We start from the raw sequence: 23,253 nt of genomic DNA on the forward strand, positions 1-23,253 counted from the left end.
GTATTTCCGTTCCTGTTTCTTTACTCTCTACTTTCTCTCTTGTATCTCTTTTCTGGGTGATCCCTCACCACCCCCTTTTGAATAAAATTTACTTTGATAAAAAAAACTAAATCAATTTAGCTTGTTATTCAAGTTCAATGCCAAAAAATCAGATCCCGTTTCTCTTGTTTCACACTTTGGTAGATGTCCATAACTTGGGTTTACCTATCAGACATACAGAATCACAAGAATCACATGCTAAGAGAATATCATTGAACGAAAAAACAAAAGTGAAGCACGGCCATTATTCAGAGTGTAGTAGTTGGCATATACATTCAACTTGAACACGTCAAGGTAGGTCCTAAATCTGGAAGGATGGCCCCTAGTGGCATTCAAATTTCAAACCAGACCTCTCACTTAGGGCAATGTAACTAGCCTCATCCAGCTATCATATTCCAGCTTTGGAACTTTTGCACATAATGACATATCCAACCCTTAAACTTGGTGAACTTGGTGCAATGGATAGTTAGATTTTTCCTAGATTGAAAAAATATCTCACTGCAAATTCTTGAGTGAAAAAGCATTGACAAGCCACTGAAACACAAAAAAACTCTCATTAAACATAACTTGCTCATCTTCAGTTGAGTGCCATGCAAACAGCTTTCGGGATTCATCTTTCCAAATTTATTCAAAAAATGCAAAAGGCCCGTGAAATCATCAATAACCTTACCATAGTTCAAACAATCACAACAATTCTGTAGAGCATTTTTGAGAGAGAAAGAGAGATCTAATACATCTTTTTTTTTTATTTTTCTATTTACAAAAGGTTAAACAAACAAACATGACTGTGATATAACTATATCGACATCAACTATCTGCAGAGGATGGGTTTTGTGGTATCCGGAGGCCGGATCGACTACACACAGGCTAACTTTCACACTTGGTAACACTCAGTTTGCACACCACAAAGAGTTCCATCTATGTAAACGGTCCACCTCTCTCTCTCCATTTTTTATTATTAATGGGGAGGGCCAAAGTATGCAACAGTAGATGACTGTACCTAGTACCACTGTAGCAGCAGTAGCATACATATCAGAAACTGTCACAAGGACACTGCAAAAAGGACACTGGATAAGCTATCTTTGTGTAATTTTCCAACATGAGTAATATAGAAGCAGACACGACACGAGGGTAAGTTGGAGTATCACTGTACATAGATGAGAAACTAAAACAACCCTCTGCAGGAAAACTGTAAGCACCCAACTGGTAATAGGTGTCAACAACAACCTAGCAGCAATGACCCGATCAGCAGAGAGTGCCCAACCCACTGGTAGCAGAAACTAAGCAACGAATTAGCAAACTGTGAATGGCACCAAGCAGCATCTGTGATACCAGCTACCAGCAGTACTAACAAGTTCGCATTTGCAGCTACCATGCAAATGAAACAAGAGTATAGCCATCAGCAAGCTATCAAGCACCACCGTGGTGAATTAGATCTGCGAGTCCAAAAAGAATAACTCCAGCTCTCTCCTACAAATTGAGGGTGGAGGTTCCTTTGACATGGCGGCATATGTTACGCAGGAGAAAAGAGATCAGCAGCAGGGAGGTCCCAAGGATGCAGGCTGCTGGTAACAGCCAACTCAAACCAATTGACTGGTATCGCCGCAGATGAACCATGAAGCCACAAACTCCACCTCGGGTCTGCTCATAATCAGTAGTGTTGCTTGCAGGGTTTTCATTCTTGCCTGACAAGGAAGATGATATCCACCTCTGCGCAGGACCAGAAACAGAGGCTGGTCCTGTGGATTTCGAGCTAACTGCTGCTTTCAAGCATTCATTTGGCATGATTTTTTCATTCTTTGGTACTTCTTTTGATACAGATTTAGTGCCACCTGCAGCTGTGATGAGACCTGAATCATTATCTGAGGTGTTCCATTTGCTTTTAGTTTCAGATCGGCCAGCGCTGAAGTTTTCCACCAGAAGCAGTGGATCCTGAAGCATGTAACCTGAATCGTCATGTTCATTAAGAACTCTGACAGATGGATCGTTGTATGTGTAGGTTTGCACTGTTCCGCTTGCAGCTGATTCCATCTTATGGACCTGCAATCTGATCCTCTGATCTGTAAACTCTTTTGGAAACTCATAATTGCGTCTTCGGATTAGAATTCCAGTCTCATTGTCATCAAAGGTGCTATTTGTAGTCATTGGATCCACTGCCAGCAGTATGCCATCATGGCCAAAATCAGATAGAGAAACACCATCATCCATTGATGGATAGCTCAGGGGCTGTCCCGTGGCAGCCATGTACATTTCTTCAAGAATCTGCTGTTCATATGCAGAATTAATTTCGGAATAATTTTCAACATCGAATTCAGCAGGATTCCTGAGGTTGCTAACGATGCTGGATTCGGTTTCCTCGTATGCAGACTCAGCAGCAAGCTTGTGATTGGAGGTTGCAGCAGCAGCCAAGTCGTCCAGCTTTGGATCAAGGTCGAGCTGCCAAAGCATAGTGTGATTCTTAAGGTTGCTAAATATGCTGGATTCTGATTCCTGGTATGAAGATTTGACAGCAAGCTCTTGATTGGAAGTTGCAGCAGCAACCAAGTCCTCCATCTTTGGAGAGTCAATGCCAACCTGCAAAAGTGTAGTGTACATTACCAGCCGTCCTTTCAATGAGATGAACTTACAAACACATGCAGCACCATAGCGAGCATACACAGAGGATAGATATAAAACCATACCAGAGGTTCTAAAAACTCTTATTAACACATACAATTACGTTCACCTTCTTCACTATATTTTGATATTTCAATTTTAAAGTCCCATCAAGCATCCCAAAATATAACAATTTCCACGAAATATGTATGTAACTTTGACCTGTTCCTATTACATGTTCTTGAGTATTTCTTGCTGCAGATGCTAATAACTATTTATATATACTGCTCCCCAGCATGGAAACACTTCTATCCTAATACTAGGGATGTCAATGGATCGGATTTTATCTGATATCCGACTGAATCTGACAGATATGCGGATTTGATCGATATCCGAATCCAATTACATAAAAAAATCTGATCTTGTATCAGCTTTTCACCATCCGAGTCTGAATCCGAATCTGTTTCTGGTATTGATCACATCCGATCTGAATCCAAACCGTTTACATCCCTTACCTCACACTGCTACTAAATATGCTAAAGGTTGAAACAGAATGGGTGGAGCATACCTTGAGTTCACTTTCGCTGTTTTCCAAGTAAAAAGCTTCCCATGGATCATGATTATAAACAATTGAGTTCAGCAACTCCTCACGTGAGGCTTCAGTGAACCCATCTACACAATCAGATGAAGAAGTTACAGGTACTGCCTGTCCTACCCCTCGAGCAGACCCCTCTTCCACTCCCAGTTCACACTGTGGAACACTTGCAGTTTCTGTGGAAAAGCAACTGTTTGTTTCAGTCTCTACTGCATGAACGTCTTTGTGTCGTGAATCCAAGCCATTTTTCTTTAAAATGCGACAGAGGACATAAGAATCCTGCTCCATGGAAAACAATTAGAAAAGATCCACCGCTAAAAGCAACAAAGCTTCTATAAGCAGAGTGGCACAATAATAAGTGCCTATTAGAGAGAAAAGTTGATATTTGCAGTAAAAGAATAAGCAAACTAATGGAAAGAAATCAATAAAGAAAAACCATACATGTATGCCAGATACTACAGCTTGACACTCTTTCTCATTGAGATGGTACTCATGCATAACCCAATCTGTACGCTTTCCTTGAGGAGCACGGCCTTCATGGAACACTAACGTTTTCTTGGTCCCTACAACATGATTAGCATCATGGACGTTTCTGTCCTTTCCAGTAGCTTTCCAGTAACCAGCTTCAGTTGCCCTGTTCTTACGAGAACCATTTGGATACTTTATGTCCCTAGGGCTGAAGAAATGCCACTCGCAGTCTCTGCTCGGAATCTTGCATTTTCCTGAAAGCAATACCCGTTGAATGTTCAAAACAGCAAGGTCTTAAAGATGTGTTTTAAAATGAATTCAATCCTGCATTGATCCAAAGTATAGAAACAGTGAAATGCATATTCATGCACGGATGAGTATTTCAAAGCAAATGAAACGCAACAGCAATATGCTTCTGCCAAAGAGTAACTACCTGGTAGTTCCCAAGGTTCATATTTATACAGGTTGATTTCTGGTATGACCTCGAGGCCTTTCGGCTCTTCACCCAGGATTTTCCCCTTCAGATAATAAGAAACTAGTTGAGCATCTGTTGGATGGAATCCAAAACCAGGAGGCAGTGAAAGAATGTCCACCATAGCCATGATTTGAAAGATCTTTAAGACTGAAACAATGGACAAACAAAACGTGTCAACAAATGAGTTCTGAAGCAAGAAAAATCCCATACCGATGATACAAGAAAAGCTACAGGTTCAGATGATAAACATGACAGGTGCAATGATGGAACATTATTTGAGTATAAAAAATCTCAGGAACCACCAACACTAGGAAAACTACCATCAGTGAAAATCTTTACCCAAATCTACAACCCTGAATCGCAGCTCCTGAGATATTAAACCCCAGGAGGGTTTTAATGTCACAGCACACTGAAAATAAAACATATAAACACGCACTCACGCGCACGCCTATACAATTTAGCACCAAGTAAACATGCCCATTGAGAAAGCCAAGAGAGACATCAATATCAGTTGGGCTTGAACCATTCAATGCAAAAAAAAAAACATGAAGAAAAAACAAGAAGAGTCTATCACAGAATACGCGCTACGTTCAGAAAATGGATATTAAATTCAAGAAAAACTACCAATAATATATCAGGTTGGTTGACTCGAATCTGTCTATATTGAGCGAAACATTACAACCCTGTATCATGTTGGCATAAAATTGTCAAAATTCATTAATTCAAAAGAATTATATGCAACTCCTATGCCTGATCAAAATACTAGCTACCAAAAAATAGAAGAATCTAGGCCAGGCATACCATTCATCGTGCAAACAAGTATATAAAATCGTCATTTTTACCGTCAAAAGCACAATATTACACAATCAACCAGCTTGTGAACCAGCAAAAATAAAAAATTTGAAAACCTCATAACAGACCGAACCACTAAACAATCAAAGGATAACCAAGCAGGCATGTTTCAAACCCCAACCTTTCTACAAGAACAAAAAAGTCATAGCTACACAAGATTGTCCAGCAAAACCTACTTAAAGTTCAAAATTTTCGAACCAGAATGCAACAATTTCCGATATAGATGAGAAACAGCAGGAAAAAGCAATATAGCCAAACAGGAACTACAGCATGTAATCTAATCTATGCGATTTTCATGCATCAAAATTCAACTTTTTCAAGCAACACATCAAGAATTCGCCGTTTTTCCGAACTTTCGAACAAAAACCGAGCAAAATTTTGACCAAATCCTGCCGAAATCCCCACATCAAACCACACAACTCGCAGAAGCAATCCTCATCTGACTTTTCATTATAACAATCCCCATAAAACGAAGCACCCCTCATTCTTCGAGAAATTAGACGAAAATTTATTTTTTCTGAAAATCAATACTAGATCCCAAAAGACTCAAAATCAATCTCAAACCTTCAATTCCCAACCAAATCAGCGAGAAAAAAAAATCTTTCATCTACGAAATTCAACTACTTCCCGCACCCCCCCGACAGGGCAAAAGGCGGGAAACCCCCCACAGAGATCCCTAAGAAATCGCGACATAAACAAAGAAATCCAAAGTCCCCAAGAAATCGAAACCCAAAACAATGAGAAAGAAAGAAGAGGAAAGCTCACCAGAGGGTCAGGCGATCATCATCAGAGGAGGAGGAACGGACACTCAGACCTGCAACAGGAATTTAATGACCAAAAACCGCGTTTCAGTATCATTTCCTTGGATTTCCATTTTTTTCCATAAATTTACAAAATGACACCCAATTTATATAAATGTTCAGATTGCCACTCCTATTTTAGATTATTACAGTTAAATGCCTATTTTTCAACCCCTTATCACGAAAAATATATGTGGCTATATTGGTTGCCACTCATCACACGGATGAACGGCATCCAGCGCACCACTCTGACGGCCATCAGAGGTGCCTTTGACCCGATCCTGCCTCGAAAGAAAACAAAAAAGAGAAATATAAGATAGTTCAAAGTTATTTTATGCAATAAGAAAATTGAGGTTAAACATAATAGTGAAAGATTAGGCGCGTTTTCGTGAATTCATCAATTTCTAATTTACTCCAATTTTCACGTCATTCTTCTGGAAGCTTCGGTCAAGCATCAGCAGGGAAACCCTCGCCATGGGACTGAGCCACGTCCTTATATTGATATCACTCACTCCCCCCCTCATTAGTGAAAATAATTTCTAATATATCCTTCCAAACGGCTCTTTGTTTAAAATCATGGTCACAAGCCGATATATTTGCAACTTACCGTTTACCACCCATATCGGCTGTATATAAGATATATATCGGTAATTTATCGGGAACATACTACTATTAAAATTTAAATAAATTTAATTAACTAAATCAATTTCAGTGGCTAAAGCTATCAATTAATCTTAAGCAAAACACATAAATAGAGAACGTTTGTAATGAAAGTTTCACATAAAAGCTAAATGAATTGCATGAAAATTTTATGGAATTGTAGATCAAAATAAATCATTAATAATAAATTCTATGTTGGAGTCTTTTTTAAAAGAAAATGTGCTTCTTTGCCCCGGTAGTGTAATTAAATAGTTAAATTTTTACAAAAATAATAAAATAAAAGTAAAAAAAAGAAGAGAAACTCACGTAGGAAGAAGCTGCCTACTCTTCCAAGCCCAACGCGGAATATTCTAGAATCCAGAACATTTTTTTTTTTGGAGGTCGACCAGAAATCACCCACTAGAAAGGATGGTATCAGAGGAAAAATAAAGAAAGCAAATCTGATTTTTTTTTTTTTACTTTCCATGTAAATTGAGTGAGAAGATGCCAATAAAAGTTTTTTTCAGTAATTGAGAAAAAAAATTAATAACCCTACTCACTTTCAAGCTTATTGGTGTACAAAATTGATGTGCAGATCCAGTGTTTAGGGCTGAATGCATATAAAAGTGACCGCAGGCTGTCACATCACACGGCCCGCCCCCCTTCAAAAGGGCCGAACACTTACAATGTGTTCGTCCCGATCACTCCTCCTTGCTTATCAGGCAGTACACCCAGCTTCAACCTTGCAGCAACAAGGAAAGTGCACCCACAGATCTCTCCTATTACATTGAAAATTGCTTTATTAAAAAGTAAAATTTAAGAAGTCTCCATGGTTAGAAGTAGCTTTGCTCATCCTCATAGTGAGTTTTACGCGCCAGGCATATCTAGCAACACCTAGGGATGGCAGTGGACCGGGGCGGGTGTGGGGGACAAGGTCTCAACTCCCGCCCCATTTTAAAATTTGAACCTCCGTCCCCACACGGGGATGAATTTTAACCTCCACCCCCGCCGCCATCCCCGTTTCATGTCCTCCATCCCCGGTCCAAACGGGGGCGAGGCGGGGCAGGCCCCCGTTTCCCCTTAGTCTATAGTCATCCCTTAAAGGATTGGGGACGGGACAGGGCGAGGCTAGGCGGGGATTGGGATGGGGATGGGGCGGGGCGGGGGAAAGCGTAAGTCCATTCCCGCACGGTGATAGATTTTAACCTTCATCCCCGCCTCCATCCCCGTTTCATGCCCTTCATCCTCGGTCCAAACCGGGCAAGGCAGGGCGGAGCCCCGTTGTCCCCCGGTCCACTGCCAGGCCTCTTACTCCAGCTTGTGGTTTATTTCTCCATTCCTCATGAAAAAAAAAAATCACCAGCTATCACATTAGATTAGCATCAGCTCTTACCCAAGCCGAAGGGTGGCAACTCCCTCCGGGCAAAAGGTAAGCCTACAGAATTTTATGCTGTCAGGATAGCGACCATAAGTACAGTAAGCAAAGCCAGGGCGGCTAGGTCTCTGATCCTGAGAGTGGTTTCTCTGTGTTACAAACAGCCAATTTTTTGATAGGGACATTTAGTTTTTTAGTTCATTAAGCTGCTGACCAAGGCAGAGGGACCAGAGATGAAATAAGAAGCAAACCATGGATAAATTCAAGTAACCCTTAAGAATAATCTCACCTTTCAATCTCACAAGCCCTTAAAAATTAATTATTATTGTGAATGAAAATGTATAGCTACTTCTATAAGTCACTACACGTCTTTAGTATTAAAAAAAGGTCAAGCACAATTTTTAAAAGGTAACAAAGGTATTTTATAATATAATTTAAAAAAATAAAAATAACTATTTTTCCTTATATATATATATATATATATACATATAGATATATGTTCAAATTTGTCATGACTTTTGGAGGTGTTTTATCAACAGCTCTATTGTGACTGACCAATAGAAAGAGAAGCCCCTTTAGAAGGCCATATAGCACAAAATAAATTTTGTTGTTATTAAAAAAAATTTGTATTTACAATTGACTTAGCAAACAAGATATTTTTTCCCTGATATTTAACATCATAAATGTTATTTACACATTTTACCAACTTTTATATCCTCTAAATCTTACGTATACAGGCTTTTTGACAATCCAAAAATCAACGGCTATGAGTGCATCAAATTTTTGACTCATAAAATTATATTTTTTTATAAAGCAAACATGATCCAAAGGGCTATTCCTACTGAATGGAGTACACTATGAGATTTGATTGAGCAAAAAATAACTTTGATAATGAGGTTACAAATACAATAGATTGTAGCAAATATATAATCCCATATCTAACTTGTCGGGTAGCATCTCACGGTTTCAAAGTATATCTACTCTGTTCCAAAAATGGGATCGCTGTTATTAATTCAAGCATCGTATTAAATACATAGTCACTTCTTAGGGTAAAAAAGTCATACAATTACTTTTAACATTAGGTAGGGGTGTTAACGGATCGGGTTTGGTTTGGACTCAGGTGGAACCAGACTTGGACCAGATTTTCTGGTATGGATCCGGTTTCGATTCGACTCGGATCGAAACAGATCTGCTATAAGAAAATCTATACCCGGACAGATAAGAACTATATGAACCAAACCCGAACTATACACTATAAAACCATATTTTTTATCATTTTTATATTAAAAATTTAAGGGTCTTAATCAGAACTCGGGTCGGGTCTGGGTCTAGTATAAAATTTTATGTATTAATCGAATCTTTGGGTCAGGACCCGGTTCTTAATCGGGACTTCTTATTTATCACTATACCCGAACCCTATAGGGTTTGGTTCGGGTCGGGTCTGGGTAAACCAGGCCCGTTGACACCCCTAATTAAAGGTACATAAACAATCTTTTCCAAACAGAAGACGGCCAATTAAGGGCTGAAACAGTCGAAAGTTGGTCAGGATCAATGTTCAGTATCTGAATCTCTGACCTGTATAATTTGGCCGACGATTCAGGTGAATTGATTATCAAGTGAATCTTACTGAATCTGTCAAAAACTAACTAAAAAATATTACATGTCAATCAGAACGTGACATGTGTTAAAACCATTAAAATAATATTAAAAAAATAAATTTAAGCTATTTTTTTACATTTATTAAAAAATAGCGATTCAGGTCAGCATCGTATCGATCTCCTGGTGATACGATACGATACGTATCGATGATCTCCAGGCGACGATTCAAGCAGATAAGCACCGATACTGACAACACCGGGCAGCATGGCTACATTTGTGTGGTAGTTGCTTCTAGTGGAGAATCAGCAGCCTGGTCAATCCGAGTCCACCTAACCAACTCTAGTGTGAATGAATGTGGTGCTCACATGCATAACTTGGGCAACTTTTCTTGGGATGGATTCATGGGGCCCACCTTGGTCCCTAAAAGATTTGTCCTCTTTTATTTTTATTTTTTTCAATTGTTATTGAAAAACTATATCTGACTATTGAGTCAAGGATATGACATAAACAAACGTTCTCATTGGTGCACAATTTGAGAGAAAAAACAAGCTAAATTGAAGATGGCAATGTCATATTCAAAGATTTACATCCTAACAAGGAGGACCTACACTTGCTTCATCCTACACCATTCAATGGGTATTGAAACTTGAAATTCTGCTTCAAGAATGTTTATAAAAGCAGACATCCATAATAGTAACCTTCAATAAGGTAGTGCCAAAAAATTCAAACATGCTACACTGCACAATCTTGATGTGAATGATGAATGGTAAGCTTTTCCCACAAACTTGTTATACTGACATAAGTCTACTCAGCGTTTTAAGTAATTAGAATAATAAGACATCTTTCTGAACTAATCCTTAAGAGCACTCATCACATAAGATTTTTTTTTTTTCATTCAAGTGATTGGCTCTTGCCATTTGAGATAACTTTTCTTCTTTATTCAGGTTTGATGTAAGTATTATGTATATAAATTATGGAGTGGAACACCAACTTTTTTTTTTCAATGGCTAGCTGATGCGGAGCAGAGCAGAAGACTCGGGTCCATAAAAATTCATTTGGATCTAATTTCATTAGAGTATTAATCCATCTCAAATTCAAAGTAAACTTAGGGTTTATCGTGTTTCTCTATAAATACTCAGTACAGGGGTTTCTGTAGAGAAAGAAAAAAAAGAGTTGAATGAGATAAATTTTCTTTAATCTCTTGTTTTACTCTTTATTTTCTGTGTTCTTTTTATCTTTTTTTCTCATATTTTCCTTGATTTTTGTGCGTAAGAGTAGCATAATATAGAGTTTACTCGTAAATTGAACCCTCTCGATTAAAATCACTAGCTATAAGAACTAATAGTGCTTATAAGATGGTGTTGCTATTTTAATTTATTTGGTGTCAAAATATTAAAAGCATTTAAGTGTTAAATATATCACATGCATCCATCTTGTCTTTAGTTGCAAGATTGAAGACATTTATTGCAAGGTGTTATTTTACACCATTATATATATATATATATATATATATATATATATATATATATATATATATATATATATATGAAAGATCAGACAAGTTCCATATTTGTACAGAACTGCGGCCATCGAATGTAGGTCCCGCATGTCTGTGGGGACCTTGATTGCTTTAAACAGTACATGAAAGGAAAGCCTTTTTGCTTTATTTCGAAGAAAAATGATCAACATGTGCACCGACTTTGTTCTCAGTGGGGAACCTTTGTGGGGGGGGGGGGGGGGGGGCATAGGCTCCAAAACTCTTTTTTGTGAAAATATTATGCAGGCTCCTGTTTTTACTAAATACTGTTCATATCCAAGTGTTTTTTTTTATAGTCCAAAGGAAAAACCCTCAATCACCTATCAAGACTCCGGTTGACCAGACCCTTTAGGTCCCTCGGACCATCGGAGAGTCCACTCAGCTTCAACCTTGTGGCAAAGGATGTCATCTATGGGTTTCAAACTGGTGAACTCCGAGTCAACTTGGTGACATTCACAAGTAGCACCTATCAAACGAGCAGAGCCCTTGAGGTCATCCAGAGATCAAATTAAGTTACCAGAAACAGAAAGCCAAAATTTTCTTTTACTATGAATGGACTGACAATGACCTAGCTTGAAGAGGTGCAAATGAATCTCCGATTTGATCCCACATTTTATTTCTAAAATACGATTCTTAAAGAAGTGCAAATAGGTGACACCATCACGACCATTTTCCAGCTAGTGGCTGGCCGAAAAATGTGTTTGATCGTTTTTTGGATCACACAGTTTCACAATCATCATCATGATATAAAACATGATATAAATCATAATATGCAGAAGAATACAAATCATGATTTTCAACAGATCGAAACAGAAACATGAAGCAGGCAGGTCGGGTTCCGCATTACACCAAAATTTAGACCTTCTCCCAGGATACAATAGCCTCGACGATCAAACCGGTGCACTCCGACGAATCCGTTAACAGAATCCGAAGAGCCATAACGAGCACAAACTACTTTGAGCAAAAGAATCCGTTAAAGAATCTAAATATTCACAGAAACTTTGAGCAAAAAGATACTTTGGATATATAGCCCTAACGGGCCAATTACCCAACCCAACCTGACGGCCCGGCCCGGCCCGGCACGACGGGCGGGCGTGCACACATACACGCATGTGTGTGGTAGTCATCCCACCCTTTTGTTCTCAGGAACAAGGGTAAGAGTTTATATGTGGGTTATAAAACCCACAACAAACTCAAACACCATCAATATGGGACTATTCCACGTCATCAAAACCAAACTTTCTTTAAAACAGCCCAAGTTTTTTCTTTTGAATTCTCTCTCCCCTCCCTTCTTACACCTAACAAAATGGCTAGCCTTATTATTTATTTTTTTAGTTTTTGATGACCAAAAACCTCAAACCAGGCTTTTGGTCACCCAAACAGCCCCCAAATGTTTAGGTTTTGGCAAACCAAGTTGGCCAAAAACTTGGTTTTTAAGCAAAACCTAATATTAAGCAAATCAAGTTTTGCCCATATCATCCAAGCATGGCTAGGAAGGAGTTTTTTCTAGCATGGCTTCAAAAATTCATGATTATGTCTGCACATTTAAGCGGACAAGTATTTGCCAGTAGAGATGACAACGGGTTGGATCTAGGCATTACCTAATCGAATCTGACCTTATCTATTCGGAATCTGGATGAAAAAAGATAAAAATGAATCTGGATTCGACTAATCTAAAACCCGATATTTACACTTAATCGGATTCAGGTTTTAATCGGATTTGGACTCGGAATTTAATGAAAAAATAATATTGAACCTCCCTATTTGCCACCACTTCAAACCCTGTTACTGACAACATTGGGTCAATCTCAGTCCACCTAGCCCAACTCTAGTGTGGACCGGGTGCTGTATAGCACCATGTCTTGGCATGGAATCATGGGGTCCACCTTGTGATGGGGTCCACCTTGTGAAAATATCAGGTGCATATGATTGCACAAATATTTGTGCATTAAGCACCTGATCACCTCCATCTTGGGACAGGGTGTGGTGCCCAATGGAGGGTGATCGTGTGCTTAATGCACAAATTTTTGTGCAATAATATTGCACCCGATCTGGACTCGCCCACCTTGGCCCTCTAAAGTATTTCCAGTAGTGTATGTCTTTATGACATAAAGACAAAGTTTTCATTATGTACAATTCGAGGGAATAATAAACTAAATTGGAGGGCAGCAATGACATTTTCAATGATTTTACATCCTAACAAAGTAGACCGAACATTTGTCTCATCTTGCACCATTCATCTGCGAGATAAACGGTGGAGATTGAAACTTGAAATTCTACCATTACACATGTTTATGAAAAAACATACGTCCACAAGAACTTTTGACCCTGTTTATGAAAAAGCATACATCCGTCCATAAGAACTTTGACCAAGGTGGGAAAGATCCAAACGACGAAAGGTACGTTTAACATACAAATTAGTGAAAAAGATGATTGCACAAATAATTGTGCATTAAGCGCCTGATCACCCTCAAGAAGACAGGGTCTGTCAGTTGTGGGGCCCAAGGCCTGATGAATGCACAATTTTTGTCCCATGTGATTGCACCGGATCCGAACTATACAAATTATCACAATGCTATAGTCCACTAGATATTACAAGTAATTGAATAAATAACAAAATTTATGCTTCCAATAAAGAATCGTTTATAAAGTTCGGGAGGGTGGTGTATGTTCTCCCCCAATGATGCACTGAATCCCACGTCTGTGTTCGGGGGTTCGAATGAGCGCCACGTATGAGCACATGGGGCTCGTATTCCCGTGTATGTCGGCATCATTTAGCATCGAAGACTGGCGCGGTTGCAAAGACTTAAGTACCTTTTTTTGCTATTCTTGTCATGAAACGACGGTTCGAGAAAATAACAAAAATATCCTTCATTCAAAAGTTGGGAAACGACGGTTCAAGAAAAAGACAAAAAAGTCCTTCATCCAGAAAGTTTGATGTTAACTATTGAAAGTTGAGACGTTCCGTTTTCAGCCTATTCAGTAAACTCTTGCGCCATCTACTGTAATAAGAGCTTTCATTGATAACGCAAACTTTGTCATCGTCTCCAGTAGAGGTTCCTGCCTTGTTTTTTATCCTATTTTACAACACATTGTCGCCTTCTCGTTCCTGCCTTGTGTTACAAAACATTCCTGTGTCTTCTCTTCTTTTTCGTTGTCGTTAGGCATTATAGAAGAAAGCAATGACGCACAAACATTCCAACCAGTGCTATTAAGGCATCGTGAGTAGCTTTCCATCTCATCATTCTATCGATGAAGAGCGTATGTCATCTTGTGCGCCATTCAGGCATTATTTTGTTATTGCAGGTAGATCTTGTCCTTACGATGGTTGGAAACTTATCGATATTTGTAAGACGTTGGGACCTGTTGACAAGAATGCTTGTTTACAAATGCTAGGATGGGTCTCTACCCCATCAAGTATCCTCCATTAACTCAGTATATGCTTTGTATCTCAAACCGCTGTATTGGTAACATACTACTGATTTGTCAGGTATTGTTTTGTTATTTAATATCGATTTATTTGCTATTATGCTCAATTTTTGTATCGATTTGTAATATATTTTGCGATATATTTATCAATTTTTAAGATATTATGGTTTTATATTATCGATTTGTAAGTTATTATGCTGAATTGCCGTATCGATTTGCAATATATTATTCGATATGTATATCGATTTGTAAGATATTATATTTTTTGTAGTATGTATTTGTAAGATATTTGTAGACAGACTTTGAAAATGTGTGCGTGCAGAAATACATTTTTATACGCATGCGGTGGCGATTCTCATATTCAAATCGCTGCTCAGTTAGCGATTTCTATTGAACTCACTTCACAGCCTCATGGATATAATGAAAGCGTTATCGTCAACACACATGTACAACATGTCGTTTCTTTTATTGGCATGGTAAGTAACAACTCGATGCTCAGTATAAGCAAATAACAAACCGCAGTTGCTTTTATACTGTGATTCATTAAATCATTTCTTTGACTTGCTTAACCTTATCGATATCTGTTGTTATATGCATTCTGATTAAATCGTAGTAAACATATAAGCTTGCTAACACAAATTGATATATTGCTTACGAAATATTTTTGTGTCTTCTCTTCTTTTTCGTTGTCGTTAGGCATTATGGAAGAAAGCAATGACTCACAAACATTTCAACCAGTGCCATTAAGGCATCGTGAGTAGCTTTCCATCTCACCATGCTATCGATGAAGAACGTATGTCGTCTTGTGTGCCATTAAGGCATTGTTTTGTTATTGCAGGTAGATCTTGTCCTTATGATGGTTGGAAACTTATCGATATTTATAAGACGCTGGGACCTGTTGACAAGAATGCTTGTTTACAAATGCTAGGAATGGCCTCTACCTCATCAGGTATTCTTCATTCACTCAGTATATGCATTGTATCTCAAACTGTTGTATTAGTAACATACTACCGATTTGTGAGGTATTGTTTTGTTATTTAATATCGATTTGTTTGCTATTATGCTCAATTTTTGTATCGATTTGTAATATATTTTGCTATACATTTATCAATTTTTAAGATAATATGGTTTTGTATTGTCGATTTGTAAGTTATTATGCTGAATTATCGTGTCGATTTGTAATATATTATTCGATATGTATATTGATTTGTAAGATATTATATGTTTTGTAGTATGTATTTGTAGACAGACTTTGAAAACATGTGCATGTAGAAATACATTTTTATACGCATGCGGTGGCGATTCTCGTATTCAAATCGCTGCTCAGTTAGCGATTTCTATTGAACTCGCTTCACAGCCTCGTGGATATAATGAAAGTGTTATCGTCAATACACATGTACGACATGCCGTTTCTTTTATTGGCATGGTAAGTAACAACTCGATGCTCAGTATAAGCAAATAACAAACCGTAATTGCTTTTATACTGTGATTCATTAAATTGTTTCTTTGACTTGCTTAACCTTATCGGTATCCGTTGTTATATGCATCCTAATTAAATCATAGTAAACGTATGCACTTGCTAACGCAAATTGATATCTTGCTTATAATAGTGGTGAGCTTATCATCTAGTTGTAATGAAGATAATCTATCTGAATCATTTGAAAGATATGGAGAATTGAACATCTATACTAATGACACACCTGAAAAAGTGAACATGTGCACTAATGATGCACATGATAAGAAGGGTGCTGGCATTAGATTCACTCTTGACTTGAATGTTCCAATAGAAGAAATGCAATTCGATAATGAGGTAGACAATCATGACAATACACTTAATAAAAGTCCAGGCACTGGGAATGTACATGGAAGTACACTTGACTATGTTTCAGTAGAAGATATGCAATTTAATAATGAGAAAGCTGCATATAAATTTTACAATGATTATGCCTTAAAAGTTGGATTTAGTGTTAGAAGGTTTTTTTGGTCAAAAAATACACAGGGTGTCGTGGTGAGAAAGACATAGGTTTGTTCGAAGCAAGGTTGGAAGAAATCAATTGGAAATCCAACAAGGAGCATGTCAGAATCAAGATGTAGATGTCCAGCGAGAATGGTGTTGAGAAGACTTTTGAATGAGAAATTTCTAGTTCGTACTTTAATCAGTGATCATAATCATGATTTATTTGCATCATTTATGACTCCTATGTTAAGGTCACATCGTAAAGTAACTGTAGCACATACTACAATGGCTGAAATAGCTGATAGCGTCGACATTACACCAAGAAAGACATATAATTTGTTTGCACACATAGATGGTGGTCGCGATAATGTGCCATTCATACCTTTGGATCTAAGAAACCACCTTAGAAGGAAGAGGACATATAACATAAAGAACAGAGAAATATGTTCTTTGATTGATTACTTACAGAAGAAATCAAGCATTGACCCTGTAAAACCCGTGAAATTTACAAAACTCTAAATGAATAAAAGTGGAGCATTTATGTGAAATAGTGAGATTTTATGCGAAGCAATACAATTTTTTATGATTTGAGGTTTATAGAACGAAACCGGTAACAAACCCTCAAAAGTGGTATTTGGATCCGGATCTAGGCAGGATCCGATAATCCGACCCAGTTCACAGGACCCAATGGTAAATTTAATGGTTTTGGGATAATAGCGTGAGATCCGAAACACATTTAAGGTAAGAGAGGGCAAGTTTAGAACAAACAGGAGAAAAAACCATGTGAGAACGGAAGAAATCCATCAACGAGGAAAAACGTCCCAATATGACATAAAAAAAAATTCTTGCAAAAGTAAACACCAAGTGATAGTGTGGTGTAGTGGTAGGATGCACGGTTGTATGGATCCACAACCCAAGTTCAAAGCCCCGGAGCGCTCACGTAGAAATGAAAAACATTGTTTTTTCATGAAATCTAGAACAAAACTAAAAGAGTTAAATATAATTTAATTCACACACTTTGCAACGAAAAACAATGTAGCACAAGTGGTGGGGCTTGTTACCCCTTAGGTTGAAGACCCCGGTTCAAAACCCCCTATGTATGGATACCATTGTGGTGCTCGACCTCCATAATAGAACAAGAGGGCCTTCTCCCTTGGGACGTACCGGCTCCAACTTGAAGGAAGGAGAATACAATATCGCCGGATAAAAAGCTCCGAAGAGGTAGGGAGCATTATTCTTTTATATGTGGGTGTTTTGATGCCCTGTATTCTAAATATGCTGTCAACATATGCATCATTTCTGAATGCTCTGAACGGATTCCATTTGCAAAGCATAAACGCCATTTCTGGATGCTCTAAACCTATTCCGTTTGCAAAGCATAACCATTATTGCGGAATGCTTTGAATATAGATATCGTTGTGAGCCAATGCACCAGTCCAATGTATCCTGTATGTTGGGTGATTGAAAGAAATTATATATATGTTGTGTACTCATTAGAAAGCACGTCATTTTCTGTTTCTAAGAAACAAAAAAATTTATTTTTTTATATATGTTGTGTACTCATTAGGAAGCACGTCATTTTCTGGTTCTAAGAAACAGAAAAATTTATTTTTGATATATGTTGTGTACTCATTAGAAAGCACGTCATTTTCTGTTTCTAAGAAACAGAAAAATTTATTTTTGATATATGTTGTGTACTCATTAGAAAGCACGTCATTTTCTGGTTCTAAGAAACAAAAAAATTTATTTTTGATATATGTTGTGTACTCATTAGAAAGCACGTCATTTTCTGGTTCTAAGAAAAATTTATTTTTTTATATATGTTGTGTACTCATTAGGAAGCACGTCATTTTTTGGTTCTAAGAAACAGAAAAATTTATTTTTGATATATGTTGTGTACTCATTAAAAAGCACGTCATTTTCTGGTTCTAAGAAACAGAAAAATTTATTTTTGATATATGTTGTGTACTCATTAGATAGCACGTCATTTTTTGGGTCTAAGAAACAGAAAATTTTATTTTTGATATATGATGTGTACTCATTAGAAAGCACGTCATTTTCTGGTTCTAAGAAACAGAAAAATTTATTTTTTTGATATATGTTGTGTACTCATTAGGAAGCATATCATTTTATGGTTATAAGAAACAGAGAAATTTATTTTGATATATGCAGTGTGCTCATATTAGGAAACATGTCATTTTCTGGTTATAAGAAGGAAAAAAAATTGAGGATGGGCAGGGGTTGGCTTGACCCCAGCCTCCATCTTGTTACCCTCATGACTATGGACTTAGCCGACCTTAATGGTCGTCCTGTTCCCAACCTGATTTGGGTCGATTTGGTAACCTGAAGAAGACTGGCCAAATTCGGATGCAGCCTCCACAACAAGTGTTGAGGGCGCTGTTGGCCTTGTGTAAATTGCAAGCCCTAATATTAGGAAACACGTCATTTTTTCTTTTGATGATGGCTTGCTTGAAAACTTGATTTATGGGGGCAAGATGGCATACATTATGTTATATGATCTGTATGTATGTATGTTTCTATCTATGACCTTGTGGACATTATTCCGTTTTAGCTTTCAAATTCATGTATTATGGGCATTGTTCTATTTTAGTTTTCAAAGTCATGTATCCGTTATATGTATGTGTGTACGTGAAGTGTGTTTGTGCACACATGTGTATGGCATTATATCTGTTTTACACTTGACAAAGAATCAGATTATCTAGTCATGAAAAGGAGAAGATTAGGACACTTATGGATTTTTTACGTACATGTTCTTATGCATATGATATGTCACAAGGGGGCTTCTTAGTATTTCTCTGGTTTTGATGAGAAGAAAGTGTTTACATGTTTGCCTTGATTATTTTTTGTCAAATGAATAAGTTGAAGGTGAAAATATTTGTGTTTTAAGAAACTATAGAAAATGCATTGCTATAAGGTAATGAAAATAGGTAAACTGTAGTGGTATTATTATAAATGTGTTTTCTTTTAATGGAAGTTGAAAATCTAGAGTCCTTGGCTGCACATTTCTCATGAAGATAAATGAGTTAAAAAAAACAAAATTTGAGGATGGGCAGGGGTCGGCTTGACCCCAGCCTCCATCTTGTTACCCTCATGACTATGGACTTAGCCGACCTTAATGGTCGTCCTGTTCCCAACCTGATTTGGGTCGATTTGGTAACCTGAAGAAGACTGGCCAAATTCGGATGTAGTCTCCACAACAAGTGTTGAAGGCGTTGTTGGCCTTGTGTAAATTGCAAGCCTTGATAGAGTTGCGGAAGTGCAACCCGAAAAAAATAATAATAATAATAATTTTTTACGGCACCCAACAATTGGTTGGGTTCAGTTGGTTGCGAGAGAGGCTCGGTTGGGGACCTGATTTGGTCCCAACCAGTGGCTAGGCCACTCCTGTCTAACTGGGTTGGGCCAGGGGTCTTGTGACGTTACCATCTTCAGTTGCGGACTGGAGGAGCTGGCATCGCGTACTACCTAGGAGTGACACTCGGCTGGAGCAAAACCGTAGGTTACCTCTCCTTGGTGACTGCAGCGGTGCAAGCCTTTGAGCATTATTGGGGTGACCTTTCGGGGTCTGCCATAACTACGGGACCCGATGGTGACAGAGCACCATTGACTCGGGTACTAGCTAGATCCTACATACGTAGGGTAACAGACAGGACCAATGGGTCCCGTTTCTTGTTAGACAGTTTGCGACAAGACGAGCACTACTATAATGACTTGTTTCGATAAAAGTAACGGGAGGCTATTGTCCCAAGGACTTGGGTAGTCGCCAAGACATGATGAGTTGCGATGACCATAATCGGAGAACACTCTAGAAAAGAATGTATAAAATAAATAATTTTGCCACAAAGTTGGCATAGTTCATGGGGTACAAATGCCTACACCCTAGCTCATAACTTCAAAAAAAAAAATGATGACTGTGGGCTCCGAGTCAAGCCATGTTCCGAGAAATGCTATCTTGATGGTGCTCATGGCACCCTGACAAAAAAATTAATAATAATTTCATACAATGTGTGTGAACCCTAAGGCGGGTTTGGGTTTTTGAGAATCCTTTGTGGTGCGATGACTCGCACAGGAAAATAATTGAGAAATCAAAATATAGGATTTATGAAGCTCTGGGTATACCTGAAAGAAGGTATATGTTACCGGACCCCTCGTAGTGCGATAGCTCGCACATGGTTATAAAGAAGAGGTTAAATAAAATATATATATATATATAATAAAGCCTTCGAGATTCTGGGTATACCTGAAAGACGGTATATGTTACCGGACTCCTCGGGCTCTGGGTATATCTGAAAGACGGTATATGTTACTGGACCCATAGTCTACCTTGGAGAGGGTATGTGGTACAAGCTTCGTAGACGTTCTTGTTTTCGTGAGAGCTAAGCGTCTCACCAGGTCCACAGTCCATGAAGTTAGGGGCCAAGACTACCAATGTATACTAGGTGGTAGATCAAAGTCTTCTGCAAAAGTACAGGGTGCATCCTAATACTTGTTCTAGCCACTGGAGAGTTCTCTCTCGGTCACGGACGTCCCCTTTGGATATCTGTACGGCTAGTCATACGGGTTATTAATTAATAGACACCCGTATGGTCTCGGTCCGCTACGAGGTCTATGCCTGTGCATACCCACAGGATAAGAGTAAGATAATCATTAAATGATTTAAGTTGACGGGAAACTTATTTCTAAAGAATTATGTACTGTTGATATGACTTTCGTAAAACTTGTGAAATCTACTGCTTATGCTAATGTGAATAAATGTACCTTTAGTTCAGTTATCTTTTGCACCGTATCATGAATTAGAAAGCATGATTATTTTCTTAGAATGATACAAATTTTCATGCTAGTTATATCTGTAGTTGTTGCACATATTTGTACACAAGACACTGAACACCACATATAAATATAATGCTTCTTACGCAGAAAGGGGAGTCTGACCCTTCTGCTTTAATTGTTTTGAGGTAACAACTAAAATGGAGCATCGGGGAGTCGTTATGGAAATAACCAAAAGATCTCATTTATTTCAGTATTTTATGTTTGAACTCTAATTAGTAGATTTACATTTCTGTTATGAGATGTAGTTAATGACATTAATGTTTTAATTAATGAATGATATGCTTTTTGGTACTTATCTGTTTTACCCTGTAATGTATCCGACTTGTATTTTCCGCACTTCCGTTATTTAAAAAAAATAAAAAATTTACTCCAAAATTTTTACTATAAAAAGTTGGGGCGTTACAGACCCTGGTTTCTTTAGCACAATGTAAGATAATAGGTGTTATTTAGCATGAATAGTACAACCAATTGCAAGATTTAGCATTCAGATTTACCAATCGATTCGTTTGCATACTGAAAGCTTACACAAAACTCACTGAAATGATAGGAGTTTGGGTAATCCAACATTGGACTAAGAAACACCCAGAAGGTAGACGCAAAAGATGGTGGCAACAATGCTGCCACTGCGCATAAGACAGAAAAGGATGCTCTTGTGGTAGCAGAAGAAAGCAAATGATGCTCCGGCGGCAGTAGAAGAAAGCAAAGGATGCTTCAGCGACAACAGATAAAAGCAAAGAATGCTCCGACAACAACAGATGAAAGCAAAGGATGCTCCGATAGACTTTGTTGCTTGGGGCGAAAACGGATTGTTTGGACTATTTCAACCCTAGAGATAAACCTTCCTACCTACGCAAACTTTGCTAAAAATTTTGGCGTGTTCCCGATGCGTCGTTTCACTTTTCTAGATGGAGGGCAGTTTTGTCCTTTTTACGAACCGACGTTTCAGGTTTCTAGATGGAGGGCATTTTTGTCTATTACATGATGAGAATGACGGTAAAGGGTACTTAAGTCTTTGCAACGGCACCAGATTCCGATGCTAAGTGATGCAGACACACATGGGGATACTAGCCACACGGGATCTTATACGTGGCGCTCATTGGGACCCCCGAACACAAGATGTAGCTAACGGTCCTCTTGGGGGGGGGGGGGGGAGGGCACATATAACCTGCTTCGATAAAGTTCTGCTTAGTTCCTCGTTGTAGAGCCTCGAATCTGGGTCCCACATTGGCTGCTGGAACAATGATTCTTTTGGTTCGTTTTTAAACAAACGATGAAGATTGAGCACTGCCCTGTAGGGATGCACAACGAGCCAGGCTAACTCAGGCCGACTCTTTTGTCAAAGGCCCTTGTTAAATTATGGTATCTAAAGCACAGCAAAAAAATGAAATTTTTTCATGAGATAAGATTGAACCAACAAAGCAGACAATCCAAATGCAAGCTTTACCAAACTAATACAATCTTTGGTTGACATCAAAATAAACCAAAGAAAGTCAATAAAGGCAGACCGAATATACCATCGAAGAATAGTCAAAGACTGGTGAGGAAGTATACAAAGACATGAAGCTTTCAAGCACGGCTAACTCTGTAAGTGCAACAATCCATTGACAAATGGACACCATGTACAACCACAGGAGCCTTTCTATGAAAAACCTTTTATGTTCAGATAGCACATTATTTAACTTCATCTATCCATCTGGTATTGGATATATGATTATTGTCAGTGGCCCATAGGAATAGGTGATGATAATTAGAATTATGCTTTTGTAATTAAAACAAAAAATGTCAACATCCTATAACAAGCAAAGGCCGTGAAGATAGCAACAAGGAAAAATGAAAAATCAACTAGATTTAAAGAAATAAATATCCAAAATCTCTGGCAAACACCACAAACTTAACAATTGCTCCCTTAAAGTTGTTCATTTTGCATTAAATGCAATATGAAGTGGATTTAGCAATTCTCCAGATCCAATGAATATGTAATACTTCCACTTGTGACCATGAAAGGAGTTTGCATAAAAACTGATTGAACTTCCAGAGGATGA

The 23,253-nt window shown here is 38.2% G+C and overlaps 1 protein-coding gene across 1 annotated transcript; it reads right to left on the bottom strand.

Annotated features, from left to right (window-relative positions):
• Positions 1–744: 744 nt before the first annotated feature.
• Positions 745–5,856, bottom strand: LOC149815493 (uncharacterized). Its single transcript, XM_089988778.1, has 5 exons — positions 5,790–5,856; positions 4,131–4,319; positions 3,671–3,951; positions 3,203–3,508; positions 745–2,613 (listed from the first exon to the last, which is right to left on the bottom strand). The coding sequence occupies exons 2-5, from the start codon at positions 4,297–4,299 to the stop codon at positions 1,510–1,512; spliced, it is 1,860 nt and encodes a 619-aa protein (XP_089844904.1). The 5' UTR covers positions 4,300–4,319; positions 5,790–5,856; the 3' UTR covers positions 745–1,509.
• Between the last annotated feature and the right edge of the window lie 17,397 nt (positions 5,857–23,253).

Source organism: Nuphar pumila, chromosome 15, assembly GCF_984573655.1.
Source record: "Nuphar pumila chromosome 15, dmNupPumi1.hap1.1, whole genome shotgun sequence".
Lineage (NCBI taxonomy): Eukaryota > Viridiplantae > Streptophyta > Magnoliopsida > Nymphaeales > Nymphaeaceae > Nuphar > Nuphar pumila.